The 23073-nt window shown below is 42.1% G+C and overlaps 1 protein-coding gene and 1 long non-coding RNA gene across 16 annotated transcripts; one reads left to right on the forward strand and one right to left on the reverse strand.

The window, feature by feature from the left end:
- Window positions 1-11994: 11994 nt before the first annotated feature.
- On the reverse strand, window positions 11995-17756 carry LOC121970338 (geranylgeranyl pyrophosphate synthase, chloroplastic-like). Of its 15 annotated transcripts, none has more exons than XM_042520988.1 (3): window positions 17260-17756; window positions 15054-15069; window positions 11995-12384 (listed from the first exon to the last, which is right to left on the reverse strand). In XM_042520988.1, exons 1-3 carry the CDS (start codon window positions 17718-17720, stop codon window positions 11995-11997), a joined length of 867 nt encoding a protein of 288 aa, XP_042376922.1. In that variant the 5' UTR covers window positions 17721-17756. The 15 variants fall into 15 exon arrangements, with proteins under 15 accessions (XP_042376922.1, XP_042376919.1, XP_042376923.1 ...); XM_042520985.1 differs by lacking the exon at window positions 15054-15069 and adding an exon at window positions 12707-12726 and having other exon boundaries at window positions 11995-12381; window positions 17249-17756; XM_042520989.1 differs by lacking the exon at window positions 15054-15069 and adding an exon at window positions 12993-13000 and having other exon boundaries at window positions 11995-12381; window positions 17249-17756.
- On the forward strand, window positions 13757-14222 carry LOC121970340. The gene is made up of 3 exons (XR_006108904.1): window positions 13757-13830; window positions 13900-14003; window positions 14091-14222. It is a non-coding gene; the product is annotated as an uncharacterized LOC121970340 (long non-coding RNA).
- Window positions 17757-23073: the final 5317 nt, after the last annotated feature.

The following is a 23073-nucleotide window of genomic DNA, read 5'->3' on the forward strand; positions in this document are numbered from 1 at the left end:
GCCACGAGTCCGTACTCGTTTCCGAAGGCTCGAATGAGGTATATCTTAATTTAAACAAAAAGTTCTTTAGAATCATTTCTTGTTTAAATAGTAAATTAACCAAAGTAGAAAATGAAAACAAATTACTTCTTGAGGAAAATCAAAACCTCAAGGAACAATTAAAAAATTCAAATCCAACTCAAGATCTAACACTTGAGGAGGAGAATTTATCATTAAAAAATGAAATAAACAATTTAAAGGAGATGTTAGAAAAATTCACAACAAGATCAAAAAATTTAGACTTAATCCTAAATAATCAAAAAGCATGTTATAATAAAACCGGACTAGGATATAAGTCGAATTCAAATAAAACCTTCAAATCATTAATAACCCAATACAAGTCAACCAATCTAGCTTGGGTTCCGAAAGCGTGTCTAACCACGCAAGTAGGACTTAATCAATATTATATACCTAAAGAAAAAATACATTATATAAATAAACCAAACCAAAATCCAAAATACAAACCTAAATCAAATTCAAAATCTAAACAGTTTAAAAAACAACAAAATTATCACCAAGTTAACTATAACTATAAAAAGAATCGACACAAGCCTAAAATCAAAACTTAAATTAATGGCCAATAATTCAGGGGGAGGCTCCAGAATAGCTGGCACCTCCAAAACTAACTTACCCGATAGGGTAACCCAAAATTTACCAACCCGGTAGGGTAATTAGGATTAGTTAATTAGAGACCAAGTTTAACTTGAATCATGGTACTGGTGAAATTTTTGGATGATAGTACGTTAGGGAAACTTGGGCATCGCATGTCTAGAAAGATATGGTTTCGATCTGGTGCATTTGGCCAAGTGGAACTGACCGAAGCTACCCTTAAACGAATCCTAACCAGTTAGACCAAGATTTAGTACTAAGTTCCGTGGATAGGACTATTCGGAAAACCTCGAAAGGTTGGTTACTTCTAATGATGTCCTTGTGACTCACCAAGCTTAGAAGTTTATCCGAAGAATGCCTATTTGTGGAAACCAAAGCTAAGTCTGAATCTAACACAAGTTAAAACAAAACTCTGTAATCAAACTAATTTCATCTCACAAAATCATAGGATTCCCTGATTGATAATATAGATCGGGTGAGATGAATAAGGCTTAAATTTTAATTTTAAAAGTTTTTTTAAATTAATTTCAAAATTTTAATTTTAAACTTAAAAATTAATTTCAAAATTTTAATTTTAAACTTAAAAATAAATTTCAAAAATTTTAATTTTAAACTCAAAAAAATTAACTTCAAAATTTTAATTTTAAACTTAAAAATAAATTTCATAAATTTAATTTTTAATTTAAAAATTAATTTCAAAATTTTAATTTTAAACTTAAAAATAAATTTCAAAAATTTTAATTTTAAACTTAAAAATAAATTTCAAAATTTTAAACTTAAAAATTAATTTCAAAATTTTAATTTTAAACTTAAAAATTATTTTCAAAACTTTAATTCTAAACTTAAAAATTATTTTCAATTTTAAACTTAAAAATTAATTTCAAAATTTTAATTTTAAACTTAAAAATTAATTTCAAAATTTTAATTTTAAAACTTAAAAATTATTTTCAAAATTTTAACTTTAAACTTAAAAATTATTTTCAAAATTCTAAACTTAAAAATTATTTTCAAAATTTTAATTTTAAACTTAAAAATTAATTTCAAAATTTTAATTTTAAACTTAAAAATTATGTTCAAAATTTTAATTTTAAAACTTAAAAATTATTTTCAAAAAAAAAAAAAATTTTCAAAGTTTTAATTTTAAAACTTAACTCCAAAAACTAAAAAAAAAAAAAAATGCAGTCAAAAACCAGGGGCGGGCGCCCCTGGTATTCCCCTCCGGGGCGCCCGGAGGGGATCCGGGCGCCCCGCCCTAAATCAACCCCGGGCGCCCGGAAGGGATCCGGGCGCCCGGAGCTCCCTATAAATAAGGGGCAGCAGGCGCCCCCAATTTTTGCACCACTCACTCTCACTTTTGCCAAGGTTCACTTCGAACTTCAGCGCGAAAGTACTTTTAACTAAAATTTTCTTACGGTGAAGACGCTGTCGCGATTCAACCGAGGTCGTCAGATCTATATTTATCGATGGCTCCTCGGTAAAACCTCTTCCCCTATCTGAAATTTTATTTGAAATTATCTTTGCAAACTCTCTTAGAATATCTTTTAAACAGTAAGAAACGAACAAATACTGGTGCTGGACCCTCCAATGCTAGTACAGACCCTAGGTTTCCCACAGACGAACTTAGGATTAAGTTTGAGTCCACCATTTATAAGGCCATAAGGACTACCTGCATAGATAGATCGTTCTTTCTAAGGTCATGTCCCTCTGCTTTAGAGGTTATAGGCTACTATAACTTAACGAACCTTGTCGAATGTACCAGTCCAATAAACATAAGTCTGTGTGCCGAATTTTGCAATAACCTAGTAAAAGTAGACGATTTCACCTATACCACTAGGGCAGCAGGCACTGATATCGTATTTTCCCCTACGACTATCCGAGAGTTTTTAGAGTTGCGTCCATCTACTTGCTCCTTTTTGTGCTATCCTCCGAGGGATCTACCGTTCGAAGATCCCTACTCACATATTACTCTCGATATGATTTATTCGTATTTTTTCGGGGGAGAGAGAGATCCCACTGTGACACAGTTTAGGTCAGTAGAACTTCGAGTCCTTTGCATTTTACCACTGACTACTCGGGACATCGCTGTGATGCGTCCATTCCATTCGTTCTTACTTTATGCCCTGATTCATAGGTTAGACATTGACATTAGCCTACACATCTTCTCCACCATCATCTATTCAGCTGGATTTGTGACTGACAGTCGAGTCCATATACCATTTGGTCACATTCTGACAGCCTATATGTCCTCGTTGCACATTGATGTCACTAGGGGAGACGTTGCCCATATGACCGAGTTCGATGTTATAGCCGCTCGAAACTTTTCCCTAGCCGGTATCCACATAGATAGAGATGACGGGACTATGTCTTGGCGGAGGGGGGCACAGCACCAGCCCGATCCAGACGCACAGGTGGACGAGTTCATGCTCGCACTATTTCCAGAGGAAGCCGCACCGGCTCCACCACCACCCCCAGCTCGAGCACCACGACACGCTCCCCGCACTCTAGCCGACCGTATGACCGGACTAGAGAGAGCTATGGCGAGTCTCCAGCAGGAGAACTCGATTTTCATGCGGCGAGAGGTTGCCGAGTTACGAGCTGCCGGAGTCACCCGACATACTGAGCTGATGGCACTTCTTCCATCCTTGGGATCTGGACCACCCCCTTCATCATCTCAGTAGCCTTAGTGATGACCTACTTCTGTAGCTACACTACTTGTAAAATATTTTGGATTTATCTAGTGGCATTTCAAACTTACATTGAATATGTTCTATCTTAATAGGCTAGGATCTTTCAAAAATACTTTCAAAAATGATTTTACCAACTTATAGGCTAAACTTGTTTGTTTTCAAACTTTCCATTTTTAGATTTTCAAAAACAGTTTTGGCCTTAGACTAGTTTTGAATCCTTAGAAAGCATGTACCCATAGGACTAGTTTTTGATCATCTCACCAACACTCTAGGTTTACCTTGCTTGTGTTTGACAAACATAGAAAGGGGTGAGATGCATAGGCCAAATGTCTGGACTTAAGATGCTTATTTCAGTGCATCAGCATAAGTCTGGACGTTAAATACAATTCAGATATTAATCAGATTAAAGTTCATCAGTCAAGTCAAACACTGATTGATTATAATTAACTTAATCTGACTAACCAAGTGAAAGCTACTATCTTTTGATAGTTAGTTAGTACCTAATTGGTTAGACAGCTGGTTAAAGTTAAGTATCAAATTCAGGGGGAGAAATAAAACTACTTTAGTTTTCCAAATTGAATTTTAAACTTAATTTTGGAAATCAAAGTTTAAAAACACCTTGTTTAAAAATTGTGAAATTTTTTAACAAAAATTTGAAAGTTTGAAAGGTTTTGAACTTTGAAAATTTGATTTTGAAAAACAAATTTTACAAAAACATTCTAAAAATATGATCTTACTTTTACCAATATCCTTTGAAAACTAAAAGTAAAGATTTAAATTCAATTTAACTTTACTTTGAATATTGTCCTAAATCTAGTTCTTAAAATTTGATATTTTGATTTCAAGATTAAATTTTACGAAAAAATTAGTTTACAAACTAAGCTTCTCAAACTCATTTTCCTTGATTTTGAAAATTGAATCTTTTACAAACTTAGTGTTGAAAAGTAAATTTCAATTAGTTTTAAAAAAAATAGGTTTTTCAAACTTAGTTTTGGAATTTTTGGTTTTGAAAACTTATGTTTGAAAAAGCGTTTCAAAGTTGAAACTTGTTTTGAATATTTAAATCTTGAAATTTAGACCTTATACACTTATGTTTGTAAATTTAAATCTTGAAATTTTTCTAAAAGCTAAAAACTACTGCTTTATACAAGTTTTCAAAACTTTATACTCCCCCAAGTCAACTTGATCTTTTCTTGGATTGAAAAATTGTACTTTTGTCCTTAAATTCTGAACTATGATTGTTTAAGTGTTATTCAGTAACTCTACACTATGATTGTTTACCCTTGTTTTTTTTTATGAATGCCAAAGGGGGAGGAGGGTTAGGTGGTTAAGTTAGCTAAACCAATTTGAAAACACAAACTGATTTTAAAACCACACAAATGCATGTTGTTTCGTACATATGCTTTCACTAACTTAACCAGGTTGTCATTCCATCAAAAAGGGGGAGATTGTTGGTACGGGTAGCACTAACGGTCTAACCCAGGTTTTGATGAATGACAAATAGGTTAAGTTAGTTGTGTTGTTGTCTGACACTTTGATCAAGTGTGCAGGAAAAGTCCAGCTAGGTCGACGGGCTGACCGGATAGCTGGCGAGAAGTCCAAGCGGGTCGACGGGCTGACCGGACGCGAGAAGTCCAACTAGGTCGACGGGCTGACCGGATAGCTGGCGAGAAGTCCAAGCGGTCGACGGTGACCGGACGCTAGGCGAGAAGTCCAGACGGGTCGACGGGTGACTGCGTGGTAAGTGAGGTAAGTCACCGAGGGGAGTGATCCGTGAGGACGCGTCCTAAAGGGACATTAGGCGCCGATCCGCTTAGATCCATTTCGGATGTCTAAGTCGAGATCGTGACTAGATTTCGGTCTGAAAGACGGAATCTAAGTCATACTCTCTTTATCTATCTGAAATTATAAACTGTGCTAACAGATATATATTTGCCTCGGACTAACCTTGTTTTGCAGGAAAAGGAGTCTTTCGAACAGGGTCCGCGCCTGAGGGATCCGGCGCCGGGATCCGGCGCCGAGAGGCGCCAAGGCTAATTTTATCCACACCTCGCCGCCACGTGAGCATCTTGATTTGAGCAAGACACCTGTGCGCCGAAGGGATCCAGCGCCTTTAACAAGATATAAAAGAAGCCCCAGACAGGAGCTTCAGAATCAACTTTGACTGAGAACTCTTCTGCTGATCTTGCTGCTCGACGTTCAAGTGCGACGTCAACGACGCTCCGACAAAAGTGCTCTTCCGATTTTTGTTTAATTTTTTCTTTGTCGGTATTGCTTTATTATTACTAGCATCTCCTGTACTTTTTCTGTAATCATATTTCGATCTGCTAGTGATTGCCCAACGAAAGTGGTCAAGGACCACGGGCCTTCGAGTAGGAGTCGTCACAGGCTCCGAACGAAGTAAAAATATTTGTGTCTACTTTATCTTTTTCCGCTGCGCTTAAACTCTTGTGTTTTCGAATCGATATTCACCCCCCCCCTCTATCGAATCTAACGGTCCTACAGTATCCACCTATCTTACACAAGATATCATTAGGTTATGAAAATTCAAGGATTTTCGTTACCTCGTCGTTGATTGTGGATTGGTGGATTTGTTCCTTCGTCCATTTCTTCTTCTCGAGAGGTTCTCCCTTTTTATCCACCGGAGGAGTAAAACCTACTCGTACACAATTCCAATTCACTAGGTTAGTCATAAGAAAATACTTCATTCTTACCTTCCAATACGCAAAGTCGTAGCACTCATAGAAGGGTGGAATCGTGATGTCTTCTCCGAGTCGATCCATTCTCTAGCTTGTGCTCCCCCGGGTGTTAATCCGACGAAGAGCAACCTTGCTCTGATACCACTTGTTAGGACCTTCGGATAGCGGCTAGAGAGGGGGGTGTGAATAGTCAACCCAATCTCGCTTTACTTTCAAAAGTAGAAATAATAAATAACAAATGACAAATGGAGAAATCAAATAGATAGCACGATGATGTAAAGGTTGCGAGATGATACCCTAAAGTAAGGTTAACTATCCAACATGGTATCAATAGAAAGAAAATAATGAACTCAAAGACAGGGTGCAAAATATCTTAAACAGAAGATAGGAGTACAAGCAAGAAACAAAAGCAATACGAATGTAAAACACTTTGCCTTCTCGTCGACGGAGTCCGTTGATGAAGCAACAACTTCACGGATGCTCAACAGCAGATGAACCAGCCAAGGAAGCTCACTCGAAGCTTCAATAAGTATGAGCTTAGCAAAGCTCAAGAAGACCAAGGAACCAAGAAGGACAAGCAATCGAGAAGCCTCGACCTCTTTATAACCTACACCGCCACCGGCGAGTTCAAGAAGACGGAGATAGCCGCCAGACTCATATGCCTCGGACCGATCACCGACGGTCCAGAGAGCTCGATCGTCCACGCATCGATCAGAAGCCGACCGATCGCATATATCCCGATCGGCCAGAGGATCTGACGGCCCCGGACCGACGGCCCTTTCTCCTTTCTCTCAGAAGTAGCTCGATCGGTCCCGCACCGATCGATAACTCACAAGACACACGATGTTACCGATCGGCCCGCACCGATCACCAGATCATTGATCTGCTACTGCATCGATCCTGTGTTTAGAGCTCCCACCCTAATCCCCACCGGTCCCGAGAACGAGCTACCAAGCCCTCTCCGACCTAGTCCGGAAAACGAGCTACCGAGCCCTCCGACTTCCCGACCCGGAGAACGAGCTACCGAGCCCTATCTGACCTAGTCCGAGAACGAGCTACCGAGCCCTCTCCGACTTCGGCCCCGGTCCAGAACGAGCTACCGAGCCCTCCGACCTAGTCCGAGAACGAGCTACCGAGCCTCTCCAACTTCGTCCGGCCCAGAACGAGCCACCGAGCCCTCTCTCGCCTGGTTCGGCGAACGAGCTCCCAAGCCCTCTCGACCTAGTCCGAGCAGCCGAGCCCTCTCCGACTTCCCATGCCAAGCTTCCATACTTGACTTCTCCTGCCAAGCTCCCTACTTTTCCGTGCCAAGTCTCCATACTTGGACTTTTCCCGTGCCAAGTCTCCATACTTGGACTTTTCCATGCCAAGTCTCCATACTTGGACTTTTCCGTGCCAAGTCTCCATACTTGGACTTTTCCCGTGCCAAGCTCCCTGCTTGGACTTTTCACCAGATGTCTGGTCAACATTGACCTATCTGGATTTCCCTTGCCTGGTTTCACTCACCAGGACTTTCCAACTGCCTGGCTTCACTCACTAGGACTTTCCCTTGCCTGGCTTCACTCACCAGGACTTTCACCTGGCTTCACTCACCAGGACTTTCCCTTGCCTGGCTTCACTCACCAGGACTTTCACCTGGCTTCACTCACCAGGATTTCCCGAATCAGGTCGACTCACCTCGGGTCAACCAGGTCAACCTTGACCAAAGATTGCACCCACAATCTTCCAAGTTTGTATTAGAATACAACTTTTCTACTCTCGTCAAACATCATAAAAGAACTTTTCTATTCTCGTCAAACATCAAAATACAACTCGAGTCATGTCAACTAGAGTCAGGTCAACCAGGTCAACCTTGACCTAAGGTTGCACCAACAGAGGTAAGTCACTGGAGGGTAGTGGCTGTGAGGACGCGTTCTCGGGAAGGGAACTTAGGCGCTAATCCAACTTAGAACCATTTCAGAATTCTAAGTTGAGATCCTGACTAGATTCCGGTCTCGGCGAGACGGAATCTAATTAGTATTTTTTTTAAAAAAAAACTATTCTAATACTTTGTTTTGCAGGGTAGTTTTGCATTGTGCCTCGAACTAATATTTTCTTGCAGGTTGCTGAAAAACAGAGGTCCGGGCGTTCGGAAGGGATCCGGGCACCCGGAATGCAAATTCTATCCCCAACGCACGATGCCATGTGGAGCACTCTGGTTGGACGGGCTACATCACACTCCAGGCGTCCGGAAGGGATTCGGGTGCCCGGAAGGGATCCAGCGCCCGGAAGGGATCCACGCGCCCGGAAGGGATCCACGCGCCCGGAGCCTCCTATATAAAGAGGATGCGCCTTGGAGCAAAGTATCAACTCACGACTACGTCTTTTGATGCTTGTGATCCTGCTCTGTGCTCCTGCGACGATGCTTCTCCAACAACGTGCTAATTTCTTTTTCCTTACTTGTTGTTAATATTTCATTTATTTTAGCATTTCTGTACTTCAAATTTTATAATCATCTTTTCGAACTGCTAGTGGATTGTCCAACGAAAGCACTCGACAAGTGCGGGCCTTCGAGTAGGAGTCAACCAAGGCTCTGAACCAAGTAAAATTGTTCATGTTAGCATTATGATTCTACTTTTCCGCTGCTTACTTAACGATAATTTTTTTTGATCGATATTCACCCTCCCCTATCGACTTCCAAGATCCAACAAAGTCAATATTTGGCTTGAAACAAGCACCAAAGTAGTGACATGAGAAATTTGATAATACCATGAAGGAATTTGGACTCAAGATTAATGAATGTGATAAATGTGTCTACATAAAATCACAGAGAATGACTATGTCATCTTGTGCCTATATGTAGATGACATATTTATTATTGGGAGTAATGATAATATAATCAAATCCATTAAAGATATGTTGAACTCAAGATTTGACATGAAAGACATGGGCCTAGCTGATGTGATTCTAGGAATCAAAATTCTTAGAACAACAGAAGGACTTGTTCTTAGTCAATCCCATTACGTGAACAAGATTCTTGAGAAATTCACCAAGGGTGATACTGCATTGGCACGAACGTCGATAGATACGAGTCAGTATTTATCAAAAAATTAAGGTGAAAGTATCTCACAGATAGAGTACTCTCGAGTGATTGGAAGTATGATGTACTTGATGAGTTGTACATGACAAGACTTGGCCTACGTAGTAAGTAAACTGAGTAAATACACGAGTAATCTCGGTGTTGAGCACTGGAAAGGGATAACAAGAGTACTGAGGTACTTAAGATATACTCATGAATATGGACTGCGCAATATAAGATATCCTGCTATGATCGAAGGATACAATGATGTGAGTTGGATATCTGATATAAAAGACTCCAAATTTACAAGTGGATATGTATTCACTCTTGACGGTGCAACCATTTTTTGGAAATCTTCTAAGTAAATCGTAATAACTAGATCCATGATGGAATATGAGTTTATAGCTCTTGACAAATATGGTGAAGAGGCTGAATGACTACGGCAATTCTTAGAAGATATTCCACGATAGCCGAAACATGTGCCAACAATTTGCATACATTGCGATAGTCAATCAACAATTGGTCGAGTATAGAGCCATCTGTATAATGGTAAGTCTAGACATATATGTCGTAGACATAATACCATTAGACAACTACCCTCAACGGGAGTTATCACTATTGACTATGTGAAGTCAAAGGATAACCTAGCAAATCCGCTAACTAAAGGGTTAAATTGAGAGTTAGTTGCAAGCTCATCACGAGAAATGGGCTTGATGTCGTTGTCAGCGATAAGTGCAGAGGACACCCAACCTATGCTGATTGGAGATCCCAAGAACTAGGTTCAAAGGGATAACTAATCTACACTGACTAGACACACTGTAGGGAATAGCCCAATGAAACAGTGACTATATCAGGATAAGTCGATGGACTTTTAATGATCGAGAAGAGTAGATGACAACTCTTGAGGAATCACCTATGTGAGAAAGAAGTAGGGCCGCTTCGAAGAGAATTGGAGGCACAATTCTTATAGCTTCTTACAGAACCAGGCGTGTTCATGGCCAAGAACGAACATACTCATGAGAACTAAGTTGTATCAGGGAGAGTCTTGGATGAGATTTGTCACCGCTTACATAGACGATAGTATAGTTCAAGGACATCGTGTCTACTATCAGCCAGTAAGCAACCAGATCTTCACAAGGGAAGGTTCAAAGGGTAAATCCTACTTATCCTATACTTGACTCAACTGCTGAATGGTATCACATACCCTAGTCCCTATCTTCATTCATGTGTGGGATTGTTGAATATGTGCGAATGGAGAAGAGGTGGAAGAGGATATAAGCTCCATTGTGAATGAAACTTTAGTCCCATATTGAGAGTTTCATGATATGTTGGTTGGTTTATATTGATTTACATGTATTGAGGATGTGAACAAATGCATTGGGAGAAGCTCTCTCTCACGCGTGGGTGCGCAGGGGGTGGGGGTGCAAATCCAGGGCCCCGATTGTATTGAACCATGTTGACTCGTGTGTGGGCACGACCTGCGCGCGCCGAATGCCGGACCAGTCGGGGTAAAATTTGCCCAAGTGGAATAACTCGGCAGAGTGCCCATGATAGCAATAGCAATCGGGTGCCACTCAGTTCCCGTGGCCACCGGTATTGAGTGGGGATCACGGTCAACCGTTATATCCTGGGAAACAGACGACCCAAGTAAGCCTCGAAGCACCACCAGAGGTGGGTGAATCTGTTTCAAGGAAACTGCGTCAATCGCAGGCCTCGGTCAGCTCGCCCAATCTCTTTGTCCGCTGGTCGGCCTCTCGCTCGGCTTGTTTGCTTCGCCCGACCAGCCTCTCGTTCGGTTTGTTTGCTTCACTCACTCGACATGTCTACTTCACTCACTTGGCCTGTCTGCTTCGCTCGACCAGCCTCTCGCTCGGCCTGTCTGCTCGCCTGACTGACCTCTCGCTTGGCCTGTCTTCTTGCCCGATCGACCTCTCACCCAGTCTGCATTCTGTTTGGCCGAACTTGCTCGACCTTACTGCCCGGTCGGTCAATCTACTGATTGCCTACCTGACCATTAAGTCCGTTCAGAATTTGCTGTTCGAACTCGAAGTTCGGTCGGTACTAAGCAATTAGCAGAAAACAATCTCTGCTATAGTTTGAGATTATTCGCTCAAGTTATCTCGACTATAAGTTGAATTTAATTCAGTATAATTTAAATTCAGCTAATAACCCATAAATTTTCGTCAACAGATTATTTATTCCAACATTAGTCATGTTGAATGTAGATAGAGATTGGACTTGGAGCTCAAAATGAGTAGTGCCATGAATTCATTTACCAATTTAGAGCCCGAGAGGAGTTTGGTGGACTTGCATTATAAGCTTAGGAGGATATTGGTAGCTTAATTAGATCAAGTTAGAGTTGTCCAACCCACAACTAATTATTTCATCTAAAAGTTTTGATGGGTAATTTCAACTAGAAGAGGTTCCATTTTCAACTTAGAGAGGACCCCAATACGATTATAGTAATTCTCGGATCTTTGGAAAGAAAACTCCTTGATGGTCCTATTAAAAAATTTGTTCAAAACTATTGATAGCGATATTAAACTTAGATAGACAACCCAAAAAGATTATAATATTACACATGTATTATGACAGATAAATAATATATATACTAAATAGGTCTATCCATCAATTTTATAATATCAACTTTGAAGAAGTTTGGATAAAAAATTTTGATGAATTTTTTAAAGCTCAAGAACACTACATTATTAATAATAATAATAATAATAATATCATTCACATTAACTGCTATATTATGAACAAGCACAAGAAACCATGACAAAAAAAGAAAAGAAACACACAAATTTATTGATTTTATTAACGGACATTTAACAAAAAAAGGCACAAAATTATCATTTTTAGATTTTAATAATCGAAGGATTTAATCCAATTAGGGCATAATTCAGTTGTGGCGGTGGGCGATGTAGCGGGCGAGGTGGCGCAGCGGCCGCGCTATGTTCCTGTCGAACCCCTGCAGTTCCTCCTCCGCCTTCGCCGCCAGCTCCTCCGCCAGTAATCGCGCCTTCTCCAACCCCATCAGCTTCGGGTACGTCGCCTTCCCTTTCGCCAAGTCCTTCCCGGCCGTCTTCCCCAGCTCCTCCGACGTCCTCGTCACGTCCAGCACGTCGTCCACCACCTGGAACAGCAGCCCCACCGCCCGCCCGTACCTCCTCAGCCTCTCCACCTCTTCCTCCTCCGCACCGCCAATGATTCCTCCGCACGCCACCGCGGCCTCCAGCAGCCTCGCCGTCTTGTGCAGGTGGATGTACTCCAGCACCTCCAGTCCCACCTCCTTGCCCTTGTTGGTTCAGAATCTAAGAGCAGCACCCCGACAATACACACATAAACACTAAAGAAGATAAAAAACAAAACAAAAAGGAACGGAGTAGCTTGAGAAAAATTAATCTTGCCGTGCTGCTGTTTCCATTCACATTTGTGTTGTATATATACACCACAAGTGATAAGATCTTACATCACTTAAACCATAGAAATAATGCCACGTAAGCTATAAACTAGGAAAGGCTAAGTTATCAAAAATATTAAACGAAACGTTATAACTAAAACTTATCATGTCCGATTTATTTGAATTTATCCGGATTATTTGCTCACATTACTCCCCCTAATCTGGACATGACTGTAAATCATAGACGCCAAGTAATTGTCGCATAGCAGCTAACTTTACTCCTGGTAGTGCTTTAGTTAATATATCGGCTCGTTGTTCTCCGGTGTTGACGAACTCAACCACAATCTGTCCTTTCTCAACACATTCTCTGATAAAATGAAACCTTGTATCTATATGCTTACTTCGACCATGAAATACCGGATTCTTCATGAGAGCTATGGCGGATTTGTTGTCGACAAACAAAGTCACCGGTTTTGGCTCTTCACCGGTTAATTCACTGACAAGGCTTCTTAACCACAAAGCTTGACAGGCTGCAGTTGTGGCTGCCATGAATTCTGCCTCACAAGATGAAAGCGCCACTGTCTTCTGCTTCTGTGAGTTCCAGGACACCAGACTTTCATTAAAATAGAAAGTCATTCCACTTGTGCTTTTCCTCCCGTCGAGATCGCCGGCTAAATCGCTGTCTGAGTAGCCGAATATACTAATTTCCTGGGGTCCCTTTGTGTAAGCAAGTCCAAAATAGATTGTACCTTTTAAATACCTGAGGATCTGTTTGACCACCTTATGATGCATGCTTGTAGGCTTTTCCATGTATCTGCTCGCCATGCCGACAGAATATGATAGGTCTGGCCGTGTGTGTAACAGATATCATAGACAGCCAATGACGCGCCTATACTCCGTGGTATCAATTGGAGTCCCTTCCAGGTCTTTATGCAGTTGTGTCTTGGGTTCCATCGGCTGCTTTGTGGCATTACAGTCTGCCATCTGGAATTGAGATAGAATTTTCTTCGCATAGGCTGATTGTCTAAGTAAAATTCGGCTCTTCTGTTGTTCCACTTCAATTCCTAAGTAGTAGGAGAGAAGACCCAAATCACTCATCTCAAATTCTATCATCATTTGTTGTTTGAACTTGTTTATTCCTTCTGTGCTCCTTCCTGTCACGATGAGATCGTCAACATACACTCCAACAAGTATACTAGCTTCTCTTTTACCTCTTGTATATACTGCATGTTCTTGATTGCATTTTTTGAAACCGAGCTCTTTCAGACTCCTGTTCAGCCGCATGTTCCAAGCTCGTGGAGCCTGCCGCAGTCCATAGAGGGCCTTGGATAACCTGTACACCTTGTGTTTCTGATTTTGTATTTCAAATCCTTCTGGTTGAGTGACATATATTTCTTCTTCCAGCTCTCCGTTCAGAAATGCCGACTTCACGTCTAGATGGTGTACCTCCCAGCCTTGATTTGCTGCAAGTGCAAGAATGACTCGAATAGTATCAAGTCTAGCGACAGGTGCAAATACCTCTTCAAAGTCGATGCCTTGTTTTTGCACATAGCCTTTAGCAACTAATCTTGCTTTATGCTTGACCACTTTTCCAGCTGAATCTTTCTTCAGTTTGAACACCCATTTTAGGCCGATAGGTTTGTGGCCTAATGGGAGCTCAGTTAGGGTCCAGGTCTTGTTCATCTCAATAGTCTTCAGTTCTTCCTCCATTGCTTCGTACCAGCAAGTCTCGGTTGCAGCTTCTTGGTAACAGGTCGGCTCTTCTGACATCATCAGCATTACCTCATTCTCCTCTTCATCAATACCAACTATTTCCTCAGTGTTGGCATAGATATCGGCAATGGACCTATAACGAACTGGCCCTTCATGAGACTCGGGTGAGGTAGTTGCTTGGGTGCTCGATGATGGTGTAGACGGACTTGATGCTCTTGTTGAAGATGGGGTAGATAGACTTGATGATGGTGTGACATCTTCCGCCGCTGCCTCAATGTCTGCAGTAACAATCACCTCGTCGGTGTTGAATGCATTCACCACCACAAACTCAGGTAAGTCTTCTTTATCAGCACCTGCGTTCCATGTCCATTCACTATTTTCTTGAAATATTACATCTCTACTTACTTGTAGCTTGTTATGCCTTGGATCAAATAGACGATGAGCTTTGCAGCCTTCTTCGACTCCTAAGTATACCATAGGTGAGCTTCTGTCGTCAAGTTTCTTAAGGTGAGGGGTTGTATTTTTTGCATAGGCAATACAACCAAACACCTTCAAGTGGGTAAGATGTGGCTTTCTCCCCATCCAAGCTTCAAATGGAGTACGTTCTCCTAGCGCTTTAGTTGGGAGACGGTTTAGCAGATAGACAGCATGCCTAACCGCCTCTCCCCAGAACCTTGCCGGCATATGTGTACCCTTGAGGAGAGATCTTGTCATAGCCATCACTGTGCGGTTACGACGCTCCACAACGCCATTCTGTTGGGGTGTGTAGGGAGCCGAAAGGTGCCTCTCAATTCCTTCATTTTCACAGAATCGAGTGAACTCCGTGGATAGAAACTCACCGCCACGGTTTGTCCGAAGTGTCTTGATCTTGTACTCAGTCGTGTTCTCCGTCACGGACTTGAACTTCTTGAATGCTTGGAATGCATCTTTCTTTGCTGTCAAGACAAATACCCACATCCACCTTGTGCAATCATCAACAATCAAAAAGAAATACTTGTTACCAGCAAGTGTACTTGGTGAAATTGGCCCGCAGATATCAGCATGGAGAAGTTCCAACGGCTTCGTCGCTCTAAAGTTTGCTTGGTGCGGGAATGACGATCTTGCATGTTTGGAGATCACACACACCTCGCAAAGCTTGTTCGTCTGGGGCAATAGTGGCACACCAACCGCCAATTTCTTCTCCCCCAACAGCTTCAAGTCATGAAAGTTTACATGTCCGAGCCTTGCATGCCATAACCAGGTGGGGTCTTCTAGGCTTGCTTGGAGGCAGACTTGCTTGAATGTCTTCAAGGTTATCTTGTACAAGCGATTTTGCGTTCGCTTTACCAGCATCAAGAGCTTCCCGCTCCTATCAATCACCTTCATGGTATCTCCTTCCATGTGCACCTCGTTCCCAGCTTCTGTCAACTGACCAAGGCTTATGATATTACTACAAAGTTTCGGAATGTAGTATACCTCGTGGAGGGTCTTCTGATCGCCGTTCTTGCATTCAAACACAACCGTCCCCTTGCCCATGATCTCAATGGTTGATCCATCGCCAAACCTCACCCTCCCGGTGATAGTTTCATCTAGTTCTTGAAACTTCTCGCGATGTCCAGTCATGTGATTGCTGGCACCATTGTCAAGGTACCAAACGTCTTTGTCTTCACCTTTCTTGACGCCCCGGTACACCTCCGGTAGCAACCTCTCTTCACTGAGCAGAATGGTACCCTGCCGCTGAGATTCTTCGTGGAACATGGTCATCATTAGTGTTGGCTCTTCATCCGTGGCGCAAGTGAGGTGAGCCTCATCTCCACGACGCTTGCTGTAGCATTCAGACGCATAATGCCCCATTTTCTCACAATTGAAGCATTTTATGTGTCTCTTGCCACGAGTGCCACTGTTGTTGCCGCTAGTGCCTCCTGCACTATCTTGGTGCTGTGTACCACGACCACGACCGCGCCCTCGCCCACGCCCACGCCCACGACTAGGGCTGCTGGACCCACGCCCCTTTCCTCCTGACGAAATGTCAACGTTGCTCCCCTTCTGTCGCATTTGCCATTCGGCATGAGTTAATAGGAGCTCACCTTCAGTGCCGTTGGTGTTGCTGCGTAGTCGTAGCGTTCGTTCTTCGTACGCCTTTAGTCGCCCTATAGCCTCCTCAAATGGTATAGACTCAAGGTCGTAGAATTGCTCAATACCAGCAACAATAGGAAAGAATTTATCAGGGACAGAATCGAGCAATTTTTTTACCAACGAGGAATCTTCAAGCGTGGTACCAAGGGTGGAGAACTTGCTGCTTAGGGCGCTGAGTTTGCCAGCAAACTCATCAATCGTTTCGGTTTCTTTCATCCGGAGAGCGTCAAACTCGCTCTTCAATGTTTGTACACGTGCCTTCTTCACCCGATCACTACCAAGATACCTCGTCTTGAGGCTGTCCCAGACTTCCTTTGCCGTCTTCTTTGTTGCGATCTGGAGAAGGATGTCTTCGGGGACACACTGCAGGATGTATGCACGTGCCTTTTTGTCCTTCTTTGCATCCACCTGGGCTCCTTCCGCTGGCTCCACCGCCTCCCAGACTCCCTGGGCATCAAGGATCGCCTCTATCTTTATTGCCCACACAGTATAATTGTGAGGACTTAGCATCGGATAGGGAAATGGCACTCCGCCGTTCTCCTTTACTGGGATGCTCGACATTTTATGGAATCGTAGATTCTTGGATGTCTTATACTACCAACGCTCTGATACCAGTTGTTGGTTCAGAATCTAAGAGCAGCACCCCGACAATACACACATAAACACTAAAGAAGATAAAAAACAAAACAAAAAGGAACGGAGTAGCTTGAGAAAAATTAATCTTGCCGTGCTGCTGTTTCCATTCACATTTGTGTTGTATATATACACCACAAGTGATAAGATCTTACATCACTTAAACCATAGAAATAATGCCACGTAAGCTATAAACTAGGAAAGGCTAAGTTATCAAAAATATTAAACGAAACGTTATAACTAAAACTTATCATGTCCGATTTATTTGAATTTATCCGGATTATTTGATCACAGCCCTCGCACTCGATGTCCACGACCTGCCCCGCCAGCAACCCCTCCGCCCCCGTCGCCTTTCCCAGCTCCGCCACCGCCCGGAGGACCCGCATCGGCGGGACCCCCGCCGTGGCCTCCGCCGCGTGCGCGAAGGCGAAGCAGTGCAGAGCATCGCCCGCCAGCACGGCGACGCCCTCTCCGAAGGCCACGTGGTTAGAGGGAAGCCCGCGCCGGAGTTCGTCGTTGTCGATGCAGGGCAGATCGTCGTGGACGAGCGACATGACGTGGAGCATCTCAACGGCGCAGGCGAAGGGCATGGCGGTGGATTCCTCTCCGCCGACCAGCTCGCAGGCGGCGAGAGTCAGCACCGGGCGGACGCGCTTTCCGGGGGCCAGGAGGGAGTAGCGCATGGAGGCGAGGAGCCGCTCCGGGTGTCGGAGCGGCAGCGCGCGGTCGAGAGCATCGTCCACGCGCCGGGCTTTCTCGGCCATGTACCGCTTCAGGTCGAACAGGTCGGCCTCAGCCGCCACCTCAGGGGCAGAGGAGGCGCATCTGACACCCGGCAGGAGGCGGCGCGGGCGAGCGGCGACGCCCCACGACGGAGACGAGCAAGAAATCGTCACCTGAGCAAAAGCCGGGAAGCAAACAAAGGCGTAAGCCATGATCTGATACCGCTCCTCGATCACTTCCGCTATGTTCAGATGGAGGAGCCTGCTAACGAATATATAATATGAAACCCCTTCTTCTCAATTAATAAAATAAAAATAAAACAAAATAAAAAGATAATTCAATTTTTTTCAAAAAAATAAAATGTCTCGTAGCTCGTGATTGGATACAATTGTAAAAAATTAAAGCAGATGGAAAATGAGAGGAATAGTTAATAAAGTATTGTCCATTGCAGAAAAGACGTAAGCCACAGACAATTTCCCAATCTAAACGCTCTCCAGGCCGATCGATGTTCTGTAAGGTAACGCAAAAAAAAACGGCTACATCCAAAACTGAACATTTTCAAGATAGTCATTTACAAAACTGAACATTTTCAAGATAGTCATTTACAAAACTGAACATTTTCAAGATAGTCAACGCAAGAATTTTAAACACAAAATTAAAATAAAAACCGCAACGGACTTCACTTATAAACTCCGTCGTCCACGGTTCTTCCACGGCTGCCTATTCTGAGAAAGAATAAATCAGTTAATCCTCTCTGAAAATCAGAGAGATGACATGTTACATACGATAGATTGATTATTGACTGAGAGAATTTTTTTTTTTTTTTTTTTTTTTTTTTTGAGCAACTTCCATTTGATGCTATACATATAGAGATGAGCTAATAAATTGGTAACGTCTAGAAATCAAGAGGAGTTCTTGGTGAAAATCTTCCGATGCTCAAATTAATACAATTTCGATCGGGTGAATGAAGAATAGTATGAACGTGCATACGAAAGTATATTGTAGATATTCATATAACGTACATTTCCAAAGGAGATGACCTCTTTTATATACCACCTTTTATAACCTCTGTAATCATGATATGATAATATATGTCAGAGGTTGTTAGGTAAAGGAAATGGTACAATCTAGGCAATGTGCAATAATTGTCAGACCAATCTTTCATTTATCCACATGTATACCTCTTTTGTCCTTATAGTTTACGCCATTGCTGAGGTTGTTGAAGAAATATGCTGTCATAAGTGGTCTGCTGAGAAGAGACAATAATCATTGAAGAAGGTTCCAAAAGAATATTCTCTAACATATATAGTAATTATTCTGACAGGTTATTAAAATTTTATGCTCATGCTGTCGGTTAAGTATATCTCGGCCGGTCTCGAAGGTCGATCGTCTTTATGTATGTCCTCACGTTAAACTGTTTAGTTATATTCTGTATAGTCTGATGAGTTATGTATTATGCTGTGTATATCTCGGTCGGCGTATAAGGCCGACCGTCTTTTATATCTGTCCTTGGATTAAGCTATTTAGTCACGTTCTACATAATATTAACAACCCGTTTGAAAAATAATATGATGCTCTGAGCATGTTAGAAGTCCGTTCAAGAAACCGTATAATGAACTATGTATGTTGGAATTCCATTTGGAAATCAATATAGAACTGAGTGCCTTAGGCTCGGCCAACTTTTTATTTGACCGGATATTCATATAGAGAGATTTATGAGGGTAAGGACCTTAAGCCCGTCCGACCTCTTATTTGGCCTAGCATGTATAGGGAGACTTATAAGGCTCACAGAGACTGACCCTTATCCTAGCCGTACATATAGCTGATTGATCGTGAGGTGGGTCAAACATTCCGGAGGGCCCCTAGCGCTGGGCGAACAATCAAACCAGGTAGGGAATGCTCATGTCACCTTGGCTTTGACCATCACATCACCTTGACTTTAATCGTCACGTCATTTTCTGGGTCCGCTTGTTACAACCCGTATCACCCGACCAACCTTTTATCTGACCGGATATTTATATAGAGAAATTTATGAGGCTAAAGGCCTTAAGCCTGTCCGACCTCTTATTTGGCCGGACATATATAGGGAGACTTATAAGGCTCACAGAGACTGACCCTTATCCTAGTCATGCATATAGCTAATCGATTGCGAGGTGGGTCAAACATTCTGGACAACCCCTAGCATTGGGCGAATAATCAAACCAGGTAGGGAATGCTCACATCACCTTTACTTCCACATCACTTTGACTTTGATTGTCACGTCACCTTCTAGGTCCGTTCATTACAATCCGTATCACTAGTCTCCCCTTCAAGTCTAGTCGAAGGAGGTGTAGTCGACTGACTGGACCCAAGTTTAACTCTCATCCGTTCACCTTTCTTTGTTAAGACCGCTTGAAAATTCATGTTTTCCTCTGTGCCTTGGACACAATAATTTTTTTTTTCAAAAACTACCTGTTAGAGGTGCTTTGTTCAGAAGAGAATACCGAGGATGCGCGAAGAGGTGCTTTGATATCAGAATGATTTAGTTGTCACTTCCATCATACATGCCCATTTATAGGTGGATGTCATGTGGCTCCACTCCTAGTCTTCTGAAACGACTTCTAACGCACGCTTCTTCGTATGGCTCAACGACACATCTTTCTCTACAAATCAACGATCCTTGGTGCGTCTACTATTTGATCGAACGATTGCAATTAAATCATACGTTATAAAAACCCTAAATGACACATGCTCTCAACACTTTGTTTTGTTTGTCTTCTCCGATCCCTTCTCCACCGAACTCTCTTCTGCAACTTTCTTCTCTCTTGCGCTCTAAGTGACCTAGTAAGTTGTTAGTTCTTTGAGTTTGCATTCTCTTATGGCTCAAGAATTCTTCGCCCCCTGGTATACTTTTACCCGCTCTGATTTCGATAATTCTGATAGTGCTTACATATGCTCTCGATATGGAATCCCTAGGAGTTATCATATTGTCATTCCTTCCTCGGACGCCCGTCCTCATTACCCTCTTGCTAACCACATTACATTCTTTAAGGACCAGTTAGCAGTAGGTTTACGTTTTCCCCTCCCTCTCTTTATGTTGAAGGTGAGTCAATACTTTAATATTTCTTTGCAACAGTTTGCCCCAAACTCCTTTCGATACATGTGTGGGGTATTCATATTGTTCTACCTATTCGGCATCCCTCCTACCCCCATGCAATCTTTTTCTATTTGCTTATCCCAAAAATTTGAAACTAGGGGTCTTCCTTTTTCAATCATGCCCAAAGTTTGTTTTCTTTGAGGATATGCCCTCTTTGAATAAGGGTTAAAAATCTCACTTTTTCTTCCTAGAGATGCCTGAACCTACTACCTGGTCAGTTGAATGATAATTTTCTTTTCCTCCTCTTTTCGACCTTGGGAAGTTTAATCAGGATCCCATTTTTATTTCCTATTCCACTAAGCTGAGTGACCATCATTTTAAAATTCACAAATGGTTGTGCGAAGGCCTTCTATACTTGTTTGGCTTGAGACCTCTTCAAAAGAAGCTTTCCTGCTCTTTTGGTAATAACTTGGTCATTGCATTACCACTATCTAAGGTATTTTTTATTCCATACAATGGACGCCATTTATGAATCTTTGGTTGATACCGAGATCACCGTAGAGGAAGAGGAGCTCCTTAACAAGGAGCAGGGCAGAATCTAGCAAGGCCACTGCTCCTGGGGAGTTATCTTCAGGCCCTCTCCCGGTGTCTGAGGATTCCCCTATGGAAACTGATGTCCTCCCACAAAAGAGATGCAAAAGGCGTAGGCTTGTCCACGCACATGTCCTTGAAGGATGGGCACCTTCCATTGAAGTGGCATCTATTGAAGAACCCTCCACACACTTAGTTCCCGCCCAGGAAGTTCCCGTTAGGGAAGAGGCGCTCGAGCAATCTTCCAAGTGGGCTTTGTCCTCCCTTCCTTCTATGAAGCCAACGCCGACGACCATACAAGGACAGCAGGTCACCTCTCTGTTGGGCGACTCTTCGGCTCTTGTTTTCCACTGGACTCCCCGTGGGAGGACCTTTCCAATCTCTACCTTTGCTACACCGAAGAGGCCTTACCAATTTTCAACCACCTTTAATTTACCATTTGCCCGAGCTATAATCTCTACACTGGTCGCCCCTTCACTTACTGATCAGATACTAATGAGGGGCCATTTAACAGACGCTTGGGATAATGTAGGAAATTAGCTCTGCAAGCTTACTCCTGTGGAGCTGGAGAACGAGTATTCATATGAGATAACCAAGGTAATATAATTTATTTATTGTTTTCCCTACTACATATTTCCAACATTGTTTGTTTTCCAGCGCTGGGCAATTGGGATGAACCTCGCACAAAAATTGTCCGCCTTGGCTCAGGAAACATAGATAACAATTAAATAACAATTAAACTTAACTTTGAATCCCTTTTATCATTATCAAAACTAAGATTCGATCGTCGGATGCTTCCCGCATCAACAAACATCACCTAGAATATGATGTACTCTAATACTTAATCAATTTGCAAGGTGCTCCACTGTGATGCTAGATTTTAGCTAGACCTTCCTCATGCATGTTAGGTTGATATGGTAGGTATCAGGACGTTGGGCCTGATCATATGCAATCATATAGGCCCACTATATTCGTTGATAAAAAATTTGGTTTGATACCATATCTACCTTCTCCTCGCTTAACCCTTCGTAGTAATTAGAAGTTTGCATAAATCCAATTACCCTAGGACCATAAATATGTTTAGACCAAAATCCACTTAAGGACCTAAACTTGTTTGATTACACCCAATGAATGTGTTATTACTTTCTAGTGTTGTGAGGTAAATTGTGTTATCCATTGCTTATTTAGGGCTCTGAGTGATGGTCCAACGTTACCAAAAATTTATTCTTCAATGAGGGCTTGATATTGGATGATATCAGGCCCACATTGGGCATAATATTATCCCATATTAGGCCCAACATGGGATTGATGTGGGATCATATCAGGTCTTGCATGATCTTTGCATAAAACTTTATTTTTACACCATATATACCATTTCCTAATATTATCCCTTTCTAGTATTTGAAATTATAGAAAATTACAAACCCTAGGTTCATATCAGTCGGATTGTGTCACAACTACTGATAAATTATGAAAATCTAATATGTATAACATATATATCGTTACTTTATCTTTACTAAATTAGTATGTACAACAACACTTGATTATGTAGTTGTAACTTTGTTAAATTAGTTTATAATTTTTTTTATCAAGGACGATCATATTATTAAAGAAATTCTCTCTGAAATATGAAATACGCTTGATGCAAATTCTTGCATGGGATATAGAGCTAATGTAGGAGAATTATCCAGAATAAATATTCTATCATCTTCTGAGTATAGTGGTGT

This window comes from Zingiber officinale, chromosome 4A (genome assembly GCF_018446385.1).
Source record: "Zingiber officinale cultivar Zhangliang chromosome 4A, Zo_v1.1, whole genome shotgun sequence".
Taxonomy (NCBI): Eukaryota; Viridiplantae; Streptophyta; class Magnoliopsida; order Zingiberales; family Zingiberaceae; genus Zingiber; species Zingiber officinale.